We start from the raw sequence: 23,393 nt of genomic DNA on the forward strand, positions 1-23,393 counted from the left end.
AATTTCGCGTTATACTGAAACCGATTTTTTTTTCAAATCGCGTTATATTGAAAACGCGTTACAAAGTACCGCGTTGTACAAGAGATACCTGTAGTGTGAATTAAATGTTGAAAAGGAAGATTATGTAAATTTTTTTGGAAAATTGAAATATGTACATACATCTGTATTTAAATTATTTATGAATAAAATGTTAAGCCTTTTCATAAACACAGTATATTGCGATATATAGCGAGAACTGCGCTATATTTGTGTTCATAAACAAATTTTGATAATCAATTTTGTTCATAAACTTTGCTAATCTATCTCAAAAATATTTAAATTGTCATGGCTAGCGCAATTAAATCTGCTGTATGTTTTTTTACTATTGTACTTGAAAATAACAAAATTTCTATTTGTTTCAGTTTTCTTAATTTTTATTTTTCCTAAATACAACTGTCCAAAACATATTGCTTATGTATCACATTATTGTTTTGCAGTATTGTGTTTATGTAAATCTGTTTTATGTTAATTGAATTTTTGTAACAAAAGCAAAACTTTTTATTGCATAATTAAATTAGATTAAAATGAATAAAGGAAGAACTTTCACACAAATTCTTATTAATTAGATTCAGATTATGGCGTTCGTGTCAATTTTTTTGAGTTAGCTATGTCCTCCGAATATTATATTTATCTTTTACATGTGTGCCTAAAATATTATACCCGTTCGAACCAATATTAGAAGGGGGAGGAAATTTTTTCTTTATTAGTAAAAGAAACAAATATGTGAGAAAATCTCTCAATTTTTTTTTTGATGTCCCAGGAATTTATGACCATTTACAATTATTTATAACCATTTAACAATTATCTTTTTTACTATATACATACGTTTTAAAAATTCTCCTGTTGATTAGAATTTTTTGTATTTTCATCCAAATATTTCTCGTAACAAATAACATTTTTAGTCATCACTGAATTAATTATTTCTTTTAAGGTTCAAATCATCTTATGTCTTGAAGCGACATAATTTAACTCATACTGGAGAAAAACCGTACGCTTGTGATTATTGCGAGCGCGCATTTGCGCAGAGTAATATTTTTAACTTTTGCTATTAAAATAATTTATTTTTAATTATTTCAGAAAATGATTTGATAAAACATTTAAAAATACATTTGGGAGAAAACATATATAAGTGTGATATATGTATGGACTCATTTCGTTTACAATATGAACTTCGTGACCATCTTTATGAGCATTATCGAAAACAAAAAGAAACTAATATTTAGAATTGAATTTAATTTTATGTCAAAATGTTAGAAAAATGTATAGAATATTTTGGGGTGAAAATTAAATACATATGTATTCAACAAAGTAGGAGGATAGTGAAAGTGTTGCTGTGTAACATTGAATTTCAAAATATTAAAAATTTGCTGTAAATTGTAATTAACTCGAAAAGTAATAGTAAAATAAAATTTGTTATTATAACTGCATTGAAATCGCATTTTCAAAAATTCTTTTTTAGCTTTTCGACTAGTAAGCTCTTACCGGTACTAAGTTAGTTCAGTAAGAAATGTTAATAAAATACTTTTAAAAATAAAATGCCAACTTAGAAGTACTTTTGAAATTAATTTTGACTTTTTTTTTAAATTAAGTAAAAAGAATGATGGACGATATGAAATAATCCTTAGGGTAAAACTTTTGCATTATATGTATACTGAATTAATTTGGTTTTATAGTAATTTTTATAGAATTAACTCGCAATGAATTGTAACAGACACTTGTTTTAAAAACTTTTTTTTTAAGATTTTTTCTGTTCTCAAGACAGCACTTCAGATTTTTTTCATTTCTTGATATAAAAGAGTTTAGGTTTTTACTTACTATCAGCTTAATATTGAATTACCAAAAACACCCTATATAAACTTTTATTTTTTTTTTGTGTATTTATTTATTTATTAGTAGTAGAGATTGTATTAGAGTAGTAGAGATTGTAGAGACTCTGTAACAATGAAAAACGGAGAAATTGTAGGTCTCTGGGTGAATTTCTGTGGATCTTTTTGTGGATCCGTTTTGTTGTGATAAGGAATTTAAAAATTAAAAATTTTTGTGTGATAAGGAATTTAAAAAAAATTTTTATCGGTGTTTTTTCATTCCTCCATTCTACGATAGTTGGTTTGGTTTGAATGCGATGTTGTGTGTGTGTAGTTTTAATTATACAGTAGGCTCGTACATACATATTTTGATTGTCATAATATATTTTAAAAATGACGTCAGGAGATCTCCTAACAGGCCATTTAGATTATTGAGAAATTTTTTGTTACATTAAGAAATATCCAATAGTTGCATGTACTATTTATTTTTTCAAGGATAATGTATGAAAATCGTACATTTTTGGTAATAGTACCCTACAGAGTTTAAAAAAATGCGAAATAAAAAGTTTTGAGATATGAAAATTTTTTTGTGGTTTTTAAACAAAATTTTAGTTTAATGATAGATAAGAAATTTTATTAAAAAAGAAAAAAACGTATGTATGTGTATATATGTATATAGAATGAAGGAATTAAAAAATTATACTATGCTAGATGTATGAACTTGAAAAATGACGTCAGGAGATTCCCTACAAAAATAGTATTATAATATGACAAACATGATAGCTTATAGTTTATATTTCATAAATATCTTTTTTACTTTTTTATATAAATACAAGTGTCTAATGGTTGTTAATTTTTATTTGATAGCAATCATAATGTTTTGGATTGAAAAAATTTCACATGGTCAACAGTATTCTATTTGTGATAAAAGGTAGAAATCCATGAAGATTACAAATTTCAAAACATTTTGGGATAATTTAGAAATATTTTCAACACCTGAACATGGAGAGAGGGTTTGTGTATTAAGATTAAGGAACGGTGAATCAGTATCAGATTCACAAAGAAAAATTATGGAGAGACTGAACTGGCGACATGTAAAAATTGAGGTTTCTGGTGGGGATATAATTGTGTCGGGTGAAATACATTATGCCTTGCATGAATCCAGTGTTCGTAATAAACCAAAATCTTCTGCAAATAATTGTCCATTTGAAAACGATTGAGAAGTTATTGAACGCAATATTTCAAATATATTTCCCGATGAATTAAGCAATAAATATTTATTATCAGAATCTAGGAGAGTGAATGTTTTTGAAGAGAAAGAAAATCAAAATAAAAAGTCTATATTTAGACAAAAACTTGAAGAAGGTATATCGCATATTTCCTCTATAGAGAATATATATAATGAAAAAAATAATAAAACGAAAATTGGGGAGTTATTATGAAAACTAAGAAAAGCTCTCGAAAAATTCAATGAGCAAAATATGGATTATATGGAAGGTTTTCAAAAAGAGACAGAATTATATTTATCAAAATTTTTGTACATGTGTAAAATAATAAACCAAATTAAGTACCTTCATGCAAAGGAAATCAATAAATAAAAACAAACAAGTAAAATCAATATCATTTGACTATCAATTTTCGAGGTGTTAACATCGTTAAAATAATAAAACAAGATGCATGCAAGTATTTATTTAATTTCATATTTATTTTTGGCTATCACTGGTGCAGCACCTACGCCGAATATAAGATTAGATGAGTCAGCTTACGGAAGTACTGATTTCAATATAGTTCTACCTAATAATGAAACTATAAAGGTAAATCTATCGGTACAATTCCTCAAGCATGTAGCTGAATCTGGAGCAACAATAGCAACAACAACAACAAAAACAACAACAACAATTAATATATCTTCTGATTCAGATAATTCTTTGAAAGCTGACTCAGTTCCTCAATTTGTATCAGTAGAAGAAGCAATCCAAACATTTAAAAACGATTTAATTGCAAAAGAAGTCGCTATCGGTGGAATAATACAAAGTGCACAAGTCTTCTACAGACATTTCAGATTGGAATATGGTGAAGGTGAAGATATTAAAATACGATGTTCCTATGATTCCAACTTTCAAGAAAAAACTTTAAAAATTGATTGTCAAGAGAATATCGTAACTTCTGCTAAAAGACTTACAAGCAGTGGTGAGTTAGAGACATATATCGCTTTCAATACTGATTATCAATGCTCAGCAGATACAATATTAGATTTACGAAAGATAAAGCAAACCTATCATATGGAAATATCTTAAAATATTAAAATTTTCTAATAATTTTTATTGTGTTTTTAAATATATAATACAAATAAAAGAACTTTTATTAAATTAAATCTGTTTTATTTATCCAGGAATTGTGGCTTGATGGAAAACCAAGCCATTTTACAAAAACTTTATCATCTTTAGTTTTTAACACTTTTTCTACTAAATAAATGTCGTTATGTTTAGATTTAAGCAACTCATATTCATAGAAAGCACCTTCAATTGGTTGACCTTCGTAGTCTTCTAATAAGTATGTTACAGGGTTTGTTATCTGCACTTTCCTTATCTTGAATATTTCTATAGTCCAGTTAGGTGTATAACCTTTTTCAAAAACATGTTTAAACTTGCTTATCCGAACTGAGTCACTAATTTTGAGTTTTCCTCGTTGTGAAATCTTAATGTGGTTGTCTGCCCTTGACAACAACTCATTAGCATTATTTTTATTTATATCTACTGGGCGTCTTTGTATGGTTCGATGCTTTATATGATTGTATTGGTTAACTAATTTATCAATAATATCTATCCATTTATAATTTCCGTTGAAGCTGAATTCTTTCCACATTTTTTCTTTTAGAGTTCGATTAAAACGTTGCACAATAGAAGCTTTTAATGAGTTTTATGTAGAATAATGATTTATTTGATAGTTACTCATTAGTTTTTTAAAAATTTTGTTAAAAACTTCTTTTCCATCATCGGTCAGAAGATTTTTTGGATATCGCTTGGCTTCTTTGAAAATTAGTTCCATAGCTTCAGTGGTACCATCACAAGTTTTATTTTTTATTGGTATAGCCCAAGCATATTTTGAGAATGTATCTATCACAGTCAAGAGGAATTTATATCCCCTATTTTCCTTTGCATAAGCTCCCATTTCGACTAAATCAGTTTGCCATAAGTCATCATAACCCTTTATAATAACTCTACGTCTTTGAAAATTTCTTCTTGCAGGTTTCTGCAATTCTTCAACAACAGCTGTCTTACTCATATTTCTGATTAATTATTAAAAAAATCTTTTCCCTAAATATTTTTAAGAATCGAGGTTTTTGAGGCACTCAATTCAATCAAGAACCTCATCTTTACTCATCTTAAACATAAATAATTAAAACAATATTTTTTTTTTATTTTATTTTTTTAAATTCTTTCATACAATTGCATTAGCTTTACAATTCTGATCATAATATTTTCAACTGATATGCACGGACAAGTTTCAGGTAAAGAATCGGGAACGTCTGAAGAATATGAACATATTGAATAATGATATCCATAGTCTTTTGTCTCTAACTGAGTAGATTTTTTGAATTGCAGTAAAAATTTAAAATGTTCCTTCAATTCAATATAATGTTCCTCCAATAAAATGTCTTCATATATATTTAAAAAAATTTTTAATTTATATCCAATTTTTGGTATATCTATTTTGAAGCCGCTATCTATTTTGAACGTATACTGATTGATTTTACTTGTTCACCTTTTTAATTTCATTAATTTTTCTAGTAAAATATGCTTCCGTGTTTCTTAGGTCATTTCGTTGATTATTAATAACTTCTTTTATTTTTGTATTATGTTCTTGATCTATTTTATTTTCAAGAGTTTTATTTTCTGACTCCACAAATCCATTAACTCTTGCTATTTCATTCCTTAGTTGTTGTAATACATATTCTCTCTGAGTAATAACCACTCTATTGAGAGCTTCATTTAAAGTCGCTAGTTCATCATCTACATATTTTTTTGTAGCAGTGTCATTCTTATTTATTGGAGGTCTTAGGTTTATCAATTGTTTATTTTGAATATCGTAATACCCATCAGAATTAAGTTGTAATCCAATTGTTTGAAAATTTTTAGCTTGGTTAATAGCATATGGATAATTTCGGCTATGACCGAATTTATCTATAGTCATTATGCTAATGATGACGTAATTCAAATACTATTCAATTATATTAGCTTCCCTTAGTTCTTCTATTATGGAATTAATTTAATTATTGTGATTATTATTACTTGCTATTTGTTAAGAAATCAAAAGTCTCAAACTATTAACCAGCTCATTAGGATTATCCCAATAGGTATATTGAACCGGTTGCTTTGAATACATCATAGATGATATCTGAGGGTTTATAGTAAATTTTCCTTTAGTTAAAGATTCTCCTATTTTTTTCCCTCTTGCGTTATATTCATGAATGTAGAGTTTTTTAATACTATTTTGATATTTAAATCCCTTATTACCCTTAATTTTATGTAATGAATTATAATTTCTCTGACGGGCGTTGGTTTTTTCCTGATTCCCAAATTATGATCAAAATAAGGGCCATAGCTCTTATCAAGTTGTGATTTCTTGTAATTATGTAGAGGTGATAATGATGATTCTAATTTATCACTTTTTGAATTTGTAAATGTGATTGTGTTAGGAGTTGATGTTAAAAAACTTTCAAACTAGGATTTTTCCTTTTTGGTGCTTTTATTTTATTTTCGACGAATGACATCATATTAAATTTATCAGTACTGTATTCTTCCTGTTTTACTTCCGGTTTTATAAATGCTGACGGAGATAGATATTTCACAACATTAGTTAAGTCTTCAATAGCCTTGACAATTGGTTTGAATGTAATTTTCCAAAATTTCATCATGCATAATTTGACCGCTTTTTAATGATTTGTATTTTCTTTTTAAATCTTTTCTAACTTTAATACTCTTTCAATACTTTTTCATTCATGATTATTCAATGAAATCGCTATTATTGATCTGGTATTGAATTGCAGCCGATCTGATCTGGTCTGTTGCAGTTGTTGATCTGATCTATTGCGGTTGTTGATCTGATCTGTTACGGTTGTTGATCTAATCTGTTACTGATATATTATTCTATAACTTGATAAATTCATCAAATTTTCTTCTATAGCGGCCAGCATTCGAAACACTATCCTTATCTATAACTAGAAATCCATAGTCGTCTTTCCAGCAGCATGAGCATAATTTTTTAAATTGATCAAAAGACATGTCTGTATTAACATGATCATTATAGATATGTTTTAAATTTAAATCGTCTTGTTTGAATGCAATTATAAAATTTGCGTTATCAGTTATTAAATGCTTAGGTATCCGAGTATAAGATTGACATAAATAAAAACTATCAACATCTTGATGACGTCCCATGCAAAAATAATTCCTTATGGTATCTTGCTTGTCACAAGCAACATCATCAAATATAAATATTGAATTAGGTTGAGATTCAGCAAGGTCAATTACACCTGAGTTATTTGAAAATTCGTTATATCCCATTCCCTTAATAGGATTCATTATCTTTTTCAAGTATTCATATTTCGGTTGATGCAGCGATTTAGAATATATATATATATTTTGATATTTAAGCCCATTTGGGTCTAATAACATACTCAACATTACGTTAGTTTTACCGCAATTGGACGGGCCCACAATTAAACCCCTGATACTAACTGGAAACATTGCTCCATGTTTCTTCCTTTTCTTTGTGCTACCCGATTTTTTGTCAAAATTTTTTACTTTTATTGTATCATGCACTTTGATAAACTTCATAACTCCTACTAGTTGAACTTAATATAAAATTATTTAATTCTTACTTTTGCAATCATTTGCATTTTATCCACTTTCGAAGAAGGAATAAATTTTAAATAAAGTTCAACAATCGAATGGCGCTCAGTAATAGACATATTGTTGAGAGGGAAGGAGGAGGATTATTGAATTCTTTGATAATTAAATTACCATTTGAAGCTCATTTACCTGGTTACAACTATTGTGGTCCTGGAACAAAATTAAAAGAGCTAGTGGTGATAAGGGTATTAATCAGTTAAACGAGGCTTGTAAAGAGCATATTGCTGATAATATATTAGCAGAAAAAGCCTGGCAGAGAGTTAAAGCAAAAGATTCAAGTTTTAGTGAACGAGCCAACGCCTGGTTGGTAACAAACGCAATGAAGGCAAAAGTTAAAACTGGAATAGGTTGTAGAAATGGGATAAAAAAGAAGAAACAACTTTTAAGAAAATTAATCCATGAAGCTAAAATTGCTATTAAAGGATATAAACCTGAAAAAGAAAAAGATGCAATAAAAATTGCACTTAAAGCAGCTAAAAATATTGGTAAAATAAGAAATCGATAAAAATTCCACTTATAATTCCAGTTCCTAAATCCGGTGGTATTCTATCATTAATTCCGATATTGACGGGTCTTTCAGCTGTTGGAGCTCTTACAGGAGGTGCTGCTGGTATAGCTAAAGCTGTCAACGACGCTAAAAATTCAAAGAAGATGTTAAATGAAAGTGAACGTCACAATAAGACTATGGAAGCTATTGGTATTAGAGGAAAATGTCTACAATTAAAACCAAATAAAAAAGGGTTTGGATTATATTTAGCTCTAAAAAACCACTAAATTTGCTACCCAAAAGAGCACTGACAAATATTGATATAAACGATTTTGGTCGAAAGTATTTACAAAATTTCCGCGGCGTTTTTATGAGAGATAATCTACCTAAAACTAAACCATGAATGTGGTATTATATGAAACATGAATGTGGTATTATAAATTTAGATAATTCCACAGGCCGTGGCACACATTGGGTAGCATATCATAAGAATTTAAATAATATTCAATATTTTGATAGTTTTGGAAACTTACAACCACCAATTGAAGTTGCTAAATATTTGGGTGATAAAATTTCATGTAATTATAAGAATTATCAAAAATTTGATACATACAATTGTGGTCATTTATGTTTACACTTTTTATCTAATAAAAAATTTTATGAATAAAATTAATTTGCTGTTGTTATTATTTTTGTATTCATTGCTACAAAATTTCAAGTTCAAGAAAAAACATGATAAGAAATGAAAAGCAAAAGTAGGTCAAAATTTTTCATATGTTGAGATTTATAATGACCACAAAATTGAGATATCAGGTTCAAGGTTATTTCTTTTTCGCTTTGAATTTTAGAATTTCATATGAATATTAATCATCTAGTTAAATTAATCATGATAGTTGAGATGATATAAAGGATGATTTCCCACCTATAGATTTACAAGGAGACTATGTTTGTGCTTTAGTTGATTTCCAGATATATAATTCAATACCGAATATTGATAATGATAACAGTAAATTCATTATCGGTAGTAGAACCATCATTATTCCGATTGGTTCCTATGAAGTTGAAGATATAGTAGAGTTTCTTAAAAAAGAGTTGCAAATTAATGACACTAAGGCAGATAAGCAAAAACTTCACATAAAACCAAATAATAATACATTAAAATGCGAAATTTTTCTACTGAAGAAATTGATTTTCTGCAAAAAGGTGTAATTGGGAATTTATTTTAGTCAGAGGAAACTTGAAGCAAATAAATGGCATATATCAGATTTACCTGTTGATATCAAGAAAATTAACATTATACGCATTGAATGCAGTATTATACAAGGAACGAATATAACGATAAAGAAGCACATATTCTACACGAATTTTCAATCGCTGTACCACCAGGGTATAAAATAATCGAAGTCCCGCGACCCTATTTATTTACACGTGGCCTTCAACAGAATCACTGCAATCGTGATAAGATTAATTGATCAGATCGGCAATTTGATTAATTTTCAAGGTGAAACTATAACGGCAAGACTACATTTGAAAAAACAAGAAAATATATAATAAACATGTCTCTTTATGATAGCAATAGCTATATATCTTCAATTAAAAGGTCTCATCCATTCAATAATCAATCTACCTCAACAGTGACAGGTTCCAGAGGAGTAGGTAAACCGATTTTAACAATCGAAAATCAGGAATTTTTAAAATCAATAGGATTAAAGTTAACAATACATTAAAATGGAGAGTTTATTTGGTAATCCAGTTATTGATGAAAGTACAACAAGCGCTCACTGGCATACATATTCAGCATTCTTGAATTCATTTAGTAAAACCGATATTATACGCGTACAGATACAAAATCAAAATTTGAACATTTTACTTTTCACTAGCTTACTTTATATTGAAGGTACAATTTCAAAAGCTGATGGTATATGATAACAATAGAAATGTGGGTATTACATCATGCTTAAAAAACTACATTTCATTAAACAAAAGTGAGAGCAAAGCGCTTATTAATGGTAGTTGGTCACCTGAACAATCAATTGAGCCAAAGACTTTGTTTTTCAATTATTGTATTCCATTAATACAAAAAAAAATCTCTTGGTACAAAAAATCTCTTGGCTCTTTTTGATTACAAAAATATTGTGCCGAATGCCAAACATGAATTAATTTTGATACGTTCAAGATCTGATGATAATTCGTTACTTTGCTCTGATGCTAATGAAAAGCCAAAAATTCAACTAACCAAAGTACAATGGAGAGTGCAGCACATCAATTTAACTGATGCATTGAAATTGAATTTGTACAGCAATATTACAAATAATGCGAAAATAATGTTAGCTTTCAGAAATTTGGAATTATATGAATATCCGTCATTTCCACAAAATACTAATCATCAGATTTGGAATGTAAAAACAACAGCTCAATTGGAAAAACCTCGTTTCATTATTTTTGCGCTACTAACAGATAAACTTAATCAATTTACAAAAGATCCATCAAAATTTGATCATTGTAATATAACTGATCTAAAAGTTTACCTCAATTCAGAATGCTATCCATATGAAGACATAACTTTACTATTTGAAAGAAATCGTTACGGGGTGGCTTATGATGCCTATACAAGATTTCGAAGTAGTTATTATAATTATCCTGTTGCTGAACCATTGTTAACGTTAAAGGAATTTAAGCAAAAGGCTACGATCCTAATTATAGATACACGCTATCAAAATGAAAATCTAAAAATGGGTCCGGTTGATGTTAGGGTCGAATTGAAAACTTCAGAAATGATATCTGCAAATACCATAGCTTACTGCCTAATGCTACATGACAGATTAGTAGAATTTACGTCATTGAGCGGGGAAGTCGTCAAAATTATTTAAAAAAAGAAATGATAAATCGCACATGTAATCAAACTGCAATAAGATCATTAAATATCACTTCAGACTCGTTCTGTGTATTAGATATTCCACCTTTTATTGTAGGGGGTGCTTTCATGATCATCTTACATTGTACGGCTTTCCTATTCTACAAAGGATACACTTATTTAAAATTTCATAATCAGTCACAGGAGTAAAAACAAAAACTATCATGGATTACGTCATCATCGATGTACAAGGTTTTAGAGATAACAACAATAAATTCTTATTAAAAGAAATTGCCTGCCTTTCGTCAAACGGTGAAGTTCAGCATTTTATCATAAGACCACCATATGGATATCATATACTCACATCTAAAACTAAGTATACAAATAATTGGCTGACGAAAAAGCATCATGGTTTTCAATGGTCAGATGGCAAAATGCATTTTTGCGATGTCATCAATTTTTTGAAAGTTTACATAAGTCATAATACGATCATATATGTGAAGAGCGAAGAAAAGAAAAAGTGGATTAATAAAATTTTAAATCATTACAATGTGATCGATTTAAGCATGCGAAATTCAACAAGTTTAAAAAAATTTGAATGTCAACAAATTAAATGTTGTTTTAATTATATTGGAATGTGTGCTGTTGAAAATATAAATAAATTAACAAAATGCTGATTCTAAGCAATATTATTCTATTTAAGCAAAGAACAAAAATCGCTTCCCCGAAAAATCTTGGTATCACCATATTCGCACAATCAGTCATAAACTAAAAAGTGCTGTTTTTATCGATAAATATTTGAAATGCATCAAAAATGCATTCCAAGGAAGAATAGTAACATTTATTCGAGAAAATGAAAAGGAGAATGTTCTATTACCAAAAGATTTTCTTGATGGTTTCAAAATTGACGGAAGTCTTAGAACAGCATATTTCAGTGAAATTCAATTGAATTCACTGAAATATGCTGTTCAGTGGAACAGCATATTTCAGTGAATGAAAATTGGAATTATACGCAAAATTTATCAAGCTGAAAGATGTCCAAAGTAATGAAAATGAAGAAAGCATCATGTTGACCGCAGTACAGAAATTCATAATGCTTTTGATGATATGACTAGTGCAATAACAACTCAAGCTGAAGAATTCCAGGTTGATTGTTTGAATTTCACAGGTGTTTCTCATCCTGTTAAAGTTAAAGATTTGTTTCAAATTGAAGAACAGAATTCAGTGATAAGCATGAATGTTTATGGACTGAAGGAATTCGGAAGCAAAACACAAATAATAGGAGCTTATTATCATACAAAAAATAAAAAAACAAATCATGTTGATCTACTTCTTTTAGAAAAGCATGAAAAGAACCATTAAGTTTGGATAAGGAACTTATCTAGACTAATAAGAAGTCAAATAACCCTTCATCGCGAATCAATACATTTATGTACACACTGCCTATTATATTTTCGAAATGAGCAAAAACTAAACAATCACGAATCTGTATGTTCTAAAAGAGTTGTAAAGCTACCGACAGGAGATGATAACATTTTAGAATTTAAAGACTACAGCAAAAGTTTAAAAGTACCTTTTGTAATTTATGCCGATTCAGAATGCATGCTCAAGCAGATTGCTTCTTTCCAAAATGATCCTACTATTTCATCAACAACAGATACAAGGCTTCATGTACCTAACAGTAGAGATTGGGAGACCCTGTATTAATGAAAAACGGAGAAATTGTGGATCTCTGGGTGGATTTCTGTGGATTTTTTTGTGGATCCGTTTTGTTGTGATAAGGAATTTAAAAATTAAGATGTCGTGTGTGTGTGTTTGTAGTTTTAATTATACAGTAGGCTCGTACATACATATTTTGATTGTCATAATATATTTTAAAAATGACGTCAGGAGATCTCCTAACTGGCCATTTAGATTATTGAGAAATTTTTTGTTACATTAAGAAATATCTAATAATTGCATGTACTATTTATTTTTTCAAGGTCTTTTTATACCCTGCACTTCGTGAAGGGTATATTAACTTTGGTATGGAGTTTGTAACTACTTGAAGGAGTTATCTGCGGTATGGACATATGTATATATTCTTGCTCAGCGTAAAATTCTGCGTCGATTTAGACATGTCCATCCGTCCGTCCGTCCGATCGCACTATAACTCAAAAACGAATAATGCAATCGACACCAAACTTTCACAAGTTTTTTCTTTTGTGCCAAGGACGAACCGTTTTGTTATTAGACTAATTCGGACAACGGGTTCGGGTAGCTGCCATACAACTCAAAGAGTTTATTTCAAATATTTCAAAAACTAATAAAGCTATAAATATAAAATTTTGTATACATGTGTCCAATTATATTCTACATACGCTCTAAAAATTATAATGGGATAGCTACACCGTTTCGGGTGGCTGCCATACAACTCCAACAGCAGATTTTTTATATTCGGCAAAATAATAAAGTCAGATTCATGAATTTTGGCAGTCATGTGTCCAATTATAGACCAAATATATTTCTGAAGTTTTAGGGGAATTGCTTGACAGGTTCGGGTACCTCAAATACAACTCCAAAAGCTAATTTTTAATATTTGGAAAAATAATAAAGTCAGATTCATGAAACTTGGCAGTTGTGTGTCGAGTTATAGGTCAGATATATTTCTGAAGTTTTGGTGCAATTTCTTGACAGGTTCGAGTAGCTCCCATACAAGTCTAAAAGCTTATTTTAAATATTTGGAAAAACAATAAAGTCAAATTCATGAGACTTGCCAGTCGTGTGTCCAATTGGTCAGACATATTTCTAAAGGCTTGGTGGAATTTCTTGACAGGTTCGAGTAGCTCCCATACAAGTCTAAAAGCTTATTCTTAATATTTGGAAAAATAATAAATTCGGATTCATTAAACTTGGCAGTTGTGTGTCCGATTATAGATCAGATATATTTGTGAAGTTTTATTGGAATTGCTTGACTGGTTCGGGTACTTGCCATACAACTCCAAAAGCTTATTTTAAATATTTGGAAAAATAATAAAGTCAGATTCATGAAACTTGGTAGTTGTATTTGGAAAAATAATAAAGTCAGATTCGTGAAACTTCACAGTTGTGTGTCTGATTATAGATCAGATATATTTGTGAAGTTTTGATGGAATTGCTTGACAGGTTCAGGTACTTGCCATACAACTCCAAAAGCTAATTTTAAATATTTGGAAAAATTATGAAGTCAGATTCATGAAACTTGACAGTCGGATGTCCAATTATAGATCAGACATATCCGTGAAGTTTCTATAGAATGACTTCACAGGTTCGAGTAATTGCTACACAATAACGAAAGGTGCAGGGTATAATTCAATCGGTTTCTACCGACTGAAACGTTTTTACTTGTTATTTATTCTTTTTCTTCTAAAATAATGTATGAAAATCGTACATTTTTGGTAATAGTACCCTACAGAGTTTAAAAAAATGCGAAATAAAATGTTTTGAGATATGAAAATTTTTTTGTGGTTTTTAAACAAAATTTTAGTTTAATGATAGATAAGAAATTTTATTAAAAAAGAAAAAAACGTATGTATGTGTATATATGTATATAGAATGGAGAGGAATTAAAAAATTATACTATGCTTGATGTGTGAACTTGAAAAATGACGTCAGGAGATTCCCTAGAATTAGAATAGTATTATAATATGATAAACATGATAGCCAGGAGATTTTCTAACAGGCAATTTAGATTATTAAGAAATTTTTTTGTTACAAAGAAGAGGTAAATCTTAGCATTAGGTATTTGAGTAATAAATTAAAAACAAAAATAAATAATATCTTATTATTTTTATTATTCTTTTTTTAAAAATTTATAAAATTTATTAAAAACCTCGTGAGATTTTAAAATTTTGCACATTTCTTTGGATACCTTATTGCAGATATAGCAATAAGGCTCTTTAAACATGAACTCTTTAGCTTCCTCAAAGCTATCACATACTATTGTAAAATAGAATGTGGAGTATACAGCGTCTAAGGTCTCGTTGTTCTCCGGATTAGCTGCTTTGATGTTGTCGAAGCACCTCGGGCAAATAATTTTTTCAGCGTTGTGTTTAAAGGAGGTGTCCTCCAAATCGTCATTGTCGAACACTCCTACCTCTGCATCGACAAAACGATAGAAAATAGTGCAAACTTTCCCATTCCCAGCACCTTCGACAAGTTGAAAGGATAGGGGGAATCCATCCATTTGATACTCTTGGCGAATTACAGCTGATTCTGTAGGCATGGTGTGTTGGTGTTGTTTAATAAATTATTTAATTGAAACTAATAAAAAATCTGAGAAAAGAATGGTAATTTATACTTTTTGTAAGACTTCGTAAATTGTATAAGAAGGACGATAAAAAGTCTTTTGATTAATAACATTTGGTGTTGTGAATGATAAATAAAACTACAACATAATTTTTAAAAATTGTTTTTATTTTTTTATTTTATAGTGAGCTCACGCAAAAGTATTAGTTTTATTTTCAAGTACATATCTTTTATCATCATTAGAACTTAATGCTATTTTATTTAACATTTGAATATATGAAGAATGTAATTTAGATCTAAATGTGTTCATGGAGCAATATTTAGTTTTATTAGTAAACAATGATCTCTTATAATCTTCTTTAGTTAAAGTCTTAACTACATATATCTTGACTCCTTTAGATTTTTTAATAGAATCATTTAAGGTTTCTAAAAAATACATTTTCGACTTTAGACCAACAAATTCATTTATTATTCGACCATTCATTTTATCTTTAAACAGTCCTAAAATCTTTTTGTTTACTAAGGGAAAACCGTAAGGGTTATCAGGTTCATAGTCCGATGTATCAAATATAAGTTTTGATGGATCATATTGTTGCTCATCTTCAAGAATATCTTTGTAAAAATCGTCCGAGAAAGTTGTATAAATGAATGCATCTGTATCAGTATAATTTAAAAATAATGTATTATTAGAGAATTTTTTCTTCATATAATTGTAGTGAAAGTTGTACATGTGGAATTTTAAAAGTTTAAGGACAGTAAATCCTAGGTATATGGGTTTGTTATAAAAACTATACAGTTGTCTGATTGTATAGCGCATAAATCGTTGCTAAAAATAGCGCTCTAGCGCCAACATGATTACCTTTACTTTCCCAAGAGTTAACAATTTTAATATCTTTTCTTTTGTCTACATTCTCCATTGTTTTACCGAATGCTGCACAATTCATTAGTTTGAAAAAATCCTTTTCAAATTTACTTTTAGCTAATGTTCTATGGTGCGTATTCAAGTTAATATATTTCTGCATCCAATCGAACTGTTTGAACTTTAGAGCTCTATGAATTTTTTTGAGAATCAGACCATGCTCAAGACATAGTTTCAGATTCATGTAATGAATAATATATTTCTTCTTATTATTTAGGTCTTATGTTAGCTTTTCGATTTTGCTAAATGATGATGGTGATATTTTTCTCTCGCAACAAAAAGATAAGTCGTTATGTTCATCGTGTAGACTTTCAGGATATTCAAGATCAACTTCAAAGACATATCCAATGTCTGAGTTTTCAGATATAGACAGGCAATCTATGGAAGAGGGATCTACCCACTCAAAAGCACCATATGAGAGGTATTTATACATCGCCCAGCCATATAAATTGTTGGCATCATAATAAACAATGTAAGACTATTGTTCATTACAATCACGATTTGGATGATTATATTTATTTGAAGCTTTGCTATATCTTAAAGAGCATTGGCTGATACCACCACGAATACCCTCTTGAAAAAATTTATATATTTCAATATCCGTTATCAATTCTAATTTTATATTTGTATATTTCAGCATTGCTTCCCACGAAAGCCCGGGTTCTGTGTAAAAATCAGCAGGATCTAAATTATAGATTTTGTAGCAACATGCTCAAAAATTTTCGAAAACATCCGCTAAAAGAAAAACGTCTGTTTTTAAGTACAAGTCTAAATAGTCCCACATGCTTCCGCAATTGAATTCTCTCCATACTTTAACAGCATGTTCGTAATCGTTATTAGAGCATGGAGAATCAATTAATGTATTATAGAGATTTTCTTGAGAAGGTAAACATGTTTCTTTTAGTTTCTTTAAAGAGTCAATATAATCATAGGGAAAAATACCCTTTCTTTTAAGTAGAGAGCATTTTGTATCGCTAGGAACTTTTTTTGTCATTATAATGAAATTGTCATTGTGTAAATTTTTTGTTAATGATTCTAAACTACCAGGTACAAATCTAAAGGAGTCTAAAAATTACCGTTTCCCAAATCGATGGTTTTTGTTAATGATATATATAGTTCTTTGTTGAGTGGTATCACATCTATTGCTCCAGGAACTTCGTTCAAAGATTTGAAAAATAAATGTGAGTCATAAGCAGAAAAATTATGGAAGAATACTGAATAGAAATTTTTGGATTTATAGCTTAAGTTACAACTTTGATGAGCCGGTCCTCGGTACGCCCCAGTCAGATGACAATGGTCCTTAACTTTGATGTCCCCTGATTCAAAAGGTTTTAAGCAAAGGCTACATTCGATGCTGTTTTCAAACTCGGATGATTATTTATCAGTCAAATTTTTCATTTTCTCTTTCCTGTTTGAAGATTTCGAATGCAATTTTACACATTCATCAATCAAAGACAAAATAAATTGCTCCACACAATCTTTCCCTATGGAAAGGAAGAAATTAAAAAAATAAGACTGTGAATTAATGAAAAAAGAAAAAAATTTACCTTTAAATGTGAAAAATTAAGCATTTAATATAATATGAAAATGCAATAGGTACATGAAGCCTTGTATCTGTTGTTGATGAAATAGTAGGATCATTTTGGAAAGAAGCAATCTGCTTGAGCATGCATTCTGAATCGGCATAAATTACAAAAGGTACTTTTAAACTTTTGCTGTAGTCTTTAAATTCTAAAATGTTATCGTCTGCTGTCGGTAGCTTTACAACTCTTTTAGAACATACAGATTCGTGATTTTTTAGTTTTTGCTCGTTTCGAAAATATAATAGGCAGTGTGTACATAAATGTATTGATTCGCGATGAAGGGTTATTTGACTTCTTATTAGTCTAGATAAGTTCTTTATCCAAACGTAATGGTTCTTTTCATGCTTTTCTAAAAGAAGTAGATCAACATGATTTGTTTTTTTATTTTTTGTATGATAATAAGCTCCTATTATTTGTGTTTTGCTTCCGAATTCCTTCAGTCCATAAACATTCATGCTTATCACTGAATTCAGTTCTTCAATTTGAAACAAATCTTTAACTTTAACAGGGTGAGAAACACCTGTGAAATTCAAACAATCAACCTTACAATTTGTTAAAAAAATTTTCTCATCTTGTATATTGTTAATATTGTAACTTAGTACTCTATCGGCATTTGTAGAAGGTGATTTATTTTGCATTGCCGCTATAAGACACCATTTTAGACAATATTCATCGTTGTTCTTAATATTTACACGCGTTTTTGGATTCAATTTTTAAAGGTAGCTTAATATAATTACCTCCTTTTATCGGCGTATACTTCGCTACATTTATTTCAACGAAACAAATCTGAGCTAAGGACCAACAGCTATCTTTTTCTTGGAATTCTTCAGCTTGAGTTGTTATTGCACTAGTCATATCATCAAAAGCATTATGAATTTCTGCACTGCGGTCAATAACAGTCATTTTAGAATTAAATGACTTGATGCTTTCTTCATTTTCATTTGTTTCGACATCTTTCAGCTTGATAAATTTTGCGTATAATTCCAAATTGAATTTCACTGAAATATGCTGCTCTAAGACTTCCGTTAATTTTGAAACCATCAAGAAAATCTTTTGGTAATAGAACATTCTCCTTTTCATTTTTTCGAATAAATGTTACTATTCTTCCTTGGAATGCATTTTTGATGCATTTCAAATATTTATCGATGACAACATAGCTTATGAGTGATTGTGCGAATATGGTGATACCAAGATTTTTCGGGGATTTCTACTCCACAATTATCGCAATATTTTGTAGATAGCTTTTCTAATTTCGCAGGTGAAGTTTTATCATCTGCTATAGCTATTTTACATTTTTTTTCATTAGGTTTTTTATGGAGCTCCCTATGTCTTTTTAAAGCATCTAAGCGAGCAAAAGTCTTTTATTTGTATGAATTTTTATGTGTCTTCTCAAGTTTGTTGAGAAAGTGAAAACTTTAGCGCACACTGGACAAGTTTTAATCATTTTGTTAACTAAGCAAACTTTCTTAACAAGAACTCAATTCATTTTGAAATACAAACTACTTATAGAGGTTTTCGAAAATGGGAATAGGATTTTATACACACAGAGAGAAAAAAATATAATCAAAATTTTAAAGAAAAAGATGTGTGGTTTTTGATAACTTTTTTAACTTTTTTATTAAAATTTTTATTCAATACATATACAATTGTGTTTTTTTTTACTCAACTTCTTCTTCCTCAGTGTCATCATCACCATCATCGGATAATATTTCAGTAGGCTCGATCGTTCTGATGAATTCCAAATCCACTGTTCTGCTTACAATACTCTTCACTTGAAAGTTGTACAAACCCATATTAAGCTTTTTTACCAATTTCGAAGACATCTTCGAAAATCGGCTAGGTAAAAATACATCAAACGAATCGTTGACGGTAACCAGTATGCTGATACCAAATTTTGTGGCTATCTTTTTATATGCCGATATTTGACCGACCTCCAATTCGCTACATTTTATAGTCTGACGAAAGTTGTTGAGGCTATTTTAATTGATTTAAATATCTAGCCATCTTAATTGAAGACTTTGTAATTGTGATTAAATAAAATAAAGTGCCTGTTATTTATACTAAATTTGTTGTTGATAAAACCAATTGATATCATTTTTGTAGTAGTACGAATTCATATTAGCAAAATGTTTTCATTAGATAAAATTAAGAGTAAAAAAAACAATAAAATTGAATTCCATCATTCCAAAATTATGGTTCATATTAAAGCTAAACAAAATGTTTGAATTTCGGAAAAGATTAGAAAGAAAGTTTTCTTACTCAACAACAAATTACCCAAAATTACTATTAAGCCAAATGTTTTAAGCTTGATAAAAATTTTTTGTAGTAGTACGAATTCATATTAGCAAAATGTTTTCATTAGATACAATTATACATTTCATATTAAAGCTAAACAAAATGTTTAAACTTCGGAAAAGATTAGAAAAAAAGTTTTCTTATGCGACAACAAATTACCAAAAATTACTATTGGACCAAGTGTTTTAAGCTTGATAAAAATTTTAATAATCAGACTGTTCAATTATATTAAATGCAATTTTTTTGTTTTTTTCATAAAACCATTTATTATTTTATGTTTTTTTATTGTTTCTTAATATTAACATATAAATGTTACTAATAATAATATGACAGTATTATTTAAATTTTTGATATTTAATGGATGTTGAGGTCGATGACGATGATGATGATGATGTTGTCGGCTTCACAATGCTTCTAACATCATAGTTCTGCTTTTTGGGCGAGTTATTTTGCGACAGCAATTTAACTTTTTCTTGATTAATTTTTCTGATTTTTCAAAGTGTATCTAATAATAAGCGATTTTTGTTCTCTGCTTAAATAGAAAAATATTGTTTAGATCAGCAATTATTATAAATTAAAAAATTTATATATATTTTCAACAGCACACATTCCAATATGATTAAAACAACATTTAATTTGTTGACACTCAAATTTTTTTAAACTTGGTGAATTTTGCATGCTTAAATCGATCACATTGTAATGATTTAAAATTTTATTAATCCACTTTTTCTTTTCTTCGCTCTTCACATATATGATCGTATTATGACTTATGTAAACTTTCAAAAAATTGATGACATCGCAAAAATGCGTTTTGCCATCTGACCATTGAAAACCATGATGCTTTTTCGTCAGCCAATTATTTGTATACTTAGTTTTAGATGTGAGTATATGATATCCATATGGTGGTCTTATGATAAAATTCTGAACTTCACCGTTTGAAGGAAGGCAGGCAATTTCTTTTAATTTGAATTTATTGTTGTTATCTCTAAAACCTTGTACATCGATGATGACGTAATCCATGATAGTTTTTGTTTTTACTCCTGTGACTGATTATGAAATTTTAAATAAGTGTATCCTTTGTAGAATAGGAAAGCCGTACAATGTAAGATGATCATGAAAGCACCCCCTCCAATAAACGGTGGAATATCTAACACACAGAACGTGTCCGAAGTTATACTTAATGATCTTATTGCAGTTTGATTACATGTGCAATTTATCATTTCTTTTTTTAAATAATTTTGACGACTTCCCCGCTCAATGACGTAAATTCTACTAATCTGTCATGTAGCATTAGGCAGTAAGCTATGGTATTTGCAGATATCATTTCTGAAGTTTTCAATTCGACCCTAACATCAACCGGACCCATTTTTAGATTTTCATTTTGATAGCGTGTATCTATAATTAGGATCGTAGCCTTTTGCTTAAATTCCTTTAACGTTAACAATGGTTCAGCAACAGGATAATTATAATAACTACTTCGAAATCTTGTATAGGCATCATAAGCCACCCCGTAACGATTTCTTTCAAATAGTAAAGTTATGTCTTCATATGGATAGCATTCTGAATTGAGGTAAACTTTTAGATCAGTTATATTACAATGATCAAATTTTGATGGATCTTTTGTAAATTGATTAAGTTTATCTGTTAGTAGCGCAAAAATAATGAAACGAGGTTTTTCCAATTGAGCTGTTGTTTTTACATTCCAAATCTGATGATTAGTATTTTGTGGAAATGACGGATATTCATATAATTCCAAATTTCTGAAAGCTAACATTATTTTCGCATTATTTGTAATATTGCTGTACAAATTCAATTTCAATGCATCAGTTAAATTGATGTGCTGCACTCTCCATTGTACTTTGGTTAGTTGAATTTTTGGCTTTTCATTAGCATCAGAGCAAAGTAACGAATTATCATCAGATCTTGAACGTATCAAAATTAATTCATGTTTGGCATTCGGCACAATATTTTTGTAATCAAAAAGAGCCAAGAGATTTTTTGTACCAAGAGATTTTTTTTTGTATTAATGGAATACAATAATTGAAAAACAAAGTCTTTGGCTCAATTGATTGTTCAGGTGACCAACTACCATTAATAAGCGCTTTGCTCTCATTTTTGTTTAATGAAATGTAGTTTTTTAAGCATGATGTAATACCCACATTTCTATTGTTACCATATACCATCAGCTTTTGAAATTGTACCTTCAATATAAAGTAAGCTAGTGAAAAGTAAAATGTTCAAATTTTGATTTTGTATCTGTACGCGTATAATATCGGTTTTACTAAATGAATTCAAGAATGCTGAATATGTATGCCAGTGAACGCTTGTTGTACTTTTATCAATAACTGGATTACCAAATAAACTCTCCATTTTAATGTATTGTTAACTTTAATAATATTGGTTTTAAAAATTCCTGATTTTCGATTGTTAAAATCGGTTTACCTACTCCTCTGGAACCTGTCACTGTTGAGGTAGATTGATTATTGAATGGATGAGACTTATTAATTGAAGATATATAGCTATTACTATCATAAAGAAACATGTTTATAACATATTTACTTGTTTTTTCAAATGTAGTCTTGCTATTATAGTTTCACCTTGAAAATTAATCAAATTGCCGATCTGATCAATTAATCTTATCACGATTGTACTGATTCTGTTGACGGCCACGTGTAAATAAATAAGGTTTCGCGGGACTTCGATTATTTTATATCCTGGTGGTACTGCAATTGAAAATTCGTGTAGAATATGTGCTTCTTTATCGTTAATATACGTTCTTGTATAATACTGCATTCAATGCGTATAATGTTAATTTTCTTGATATCAACAGGTAAATCTGATATATGCCATTTATTTGCTTCAAGTTTCCTCTGACTAAAATAAATTCCCAATTACACCTTTTTGCAGAAAATCAATTTCTTCAGTAGAAAAAATTTCGCATTTTAATGTATTATTATTTGGTTTTATGTGAAGTTTTTGCTTATCTGCCTTAGTGTCATTAATTTGCAACTCTCTTTTAAGAAACTCTACTATATCTTCAACTTCATAGGACCAATCGGAATATTGATGGTTCTACTACCGATAATGAATTTACTGTTATCATTATCAATATTCGGTATTGAATTATATATCTGGAAATCAACTAAAGCACAAACATAGTCTCCTTGTAAATCTATAGGTGGGAAATCATCCTTTATATCATCTCAACTATCATAATTAATTTAACTAGT

The 23,393-nt window shown here is 29.2% G+C and overlaps 4 protein-coding genes across 5 annotated transcripts in view; 3 read left to right on the plus strand and 1 right to left on the minus strand.

Moving 5' to 3' along the window:
• LOC129614912 (zinc finger protein ZFP2-like) overlaps positions 1 to 1,471 on the plus strand; it is a 171,000-nt gene extending 169,529 nt beyond the window's left edge. For both annotated transcript variants that reach the window (XM_055529880.1, XM_055529881.1), the window contains 2 exons: positions 971 to 1,065; positions 1,117 to 1,471. In XM_055529880.1, coding sequence (XP_055385855.1) covers positions 971 to 1,065; positions 1,117 to 1,262 — 241 coding nt within the window. In that variant the 3' untranslated portion in view covers positions 1,263 to 1,471. The remainder of the gene's footprint in view (positions 1 to 970; positions 1,066 to 1,116) is intronic.
• The window catches only part of LOC129614904 (uncharacterized), a 40,739-nt gene extending 36,598 nt beyond the window's left edge, over positions 1 to 4,141 (plus strand). Inside the window, exon 2 of the mRNA XM_055529868.1 lies at positions 2,712 to 4,141. Coding sequence (XP_055385843.1) covers positions 3,518 to 4,141 — 624 coding nt within the window. The 5' untranslated portion in view covers positions 2,712 to 3,517. The remainder of the gene's footprint in view (positions 1 to 2,711) is intronic.
• Positions 4,142 to 9,974: 5,833 nt separating this feature from the next.
• Positions 9,975 to 11,116, plus strand: LOC129614905 (uncharacterized). The gene is made up of 3 exons (XM_055529869.1): positions 9,975 to 10,082; positions 10,144 to 10,295; positions 10,423 to 11,116. The coding sequence occupies exons 1-3, from the start codon at positions 9,975 to 9,977 to the stop codon at positions 11,114 to 11,116; spliced, it is 954 nt and encodes a 317-aa protein (XP_055385844.1).
• A 10,275-nt stretch (positions 11,117 to 21,391) lies between these two features.
• Positions 21,392 to 22,533, minus strand: LOC129614906 (uncharacterized). The gene is made up of 3 exons (XM_055529870.1): positions 22,426 to 22,533; positions 22,213 to 22,364; positions 21,392 to 22,085 (listed from the first exon to the last, which is right to left on the minus strand). Exons 1-3 carry the CDS (start codon positions 22,531 to 22,533, stop codon positions 21,392 to 21,394), a joined length of 954 nt encoding a protein of 317 aa, XP_055385845.1.
• Positions 22,534 to 23,393: the final 860 nt, after the last annotated feature.

Source organism: Condylostylus longicornis, unplaced genomic scaffold (assembly GCF_029603195.1).
Source record: "Condylostylus longicornis isolate FDR11 unplaced genomic scaffold, ASM2960319v2 ptg000126l, whole genome shotgun sequence".
In the NCBI taxonomy this organism is placed as follows: domain Eukaryota; kingdom Metazoa; phylum Arthropoda; class Insecta; order Diptera; family Dolichopodidae; genus Condylostylus; species Condylostylus longicornis.

Bases quoted from the DNA above. Each gene is read 5' to 3' on its own strand.
- LOC129614905 (XM_055529869.1), top strand. From the start codon at position 9,975: ATGGAGAGTTTATTTGGTAATCCAGTTATTGATGAAAGTACAACAAGC. The intron at 10,083-10,143 runs GTACAGATACAA...TTTATATTGAAG, and splicing joins GTAAAACCGATATTATACGC to GTACAATTTCAAAAGCTGAT. The intron at 10,296-10,422 runs GTTTTTCAATTA...GATACGTTCAAG, and splicing joins TCAATTGAGCCAAAGACTTT to ATCTGATGATAATTCGTTAC.
- LOC129614906 (XM_055529870.1), bottom strand. From the start codon at position 22,533: ATGGAGAGTTTATTTGGTAATCCAGTTATTGATAAAAGTACAACAAGC. The intron at 22,365-22,425 runs GTACAGATACAA...TTTATATTGAAG, and splicing joins GTAAAACCGATATTATACGC to GTACAATTTCAAAAGCTGAT. The intron at 22,086-22,212 runs GTTTTTCAATTA...GATACGTTCAAG, and splicing joins TCAATTGAGCCAAAGACTTT to ATCTGATGATAATTCGTTAC.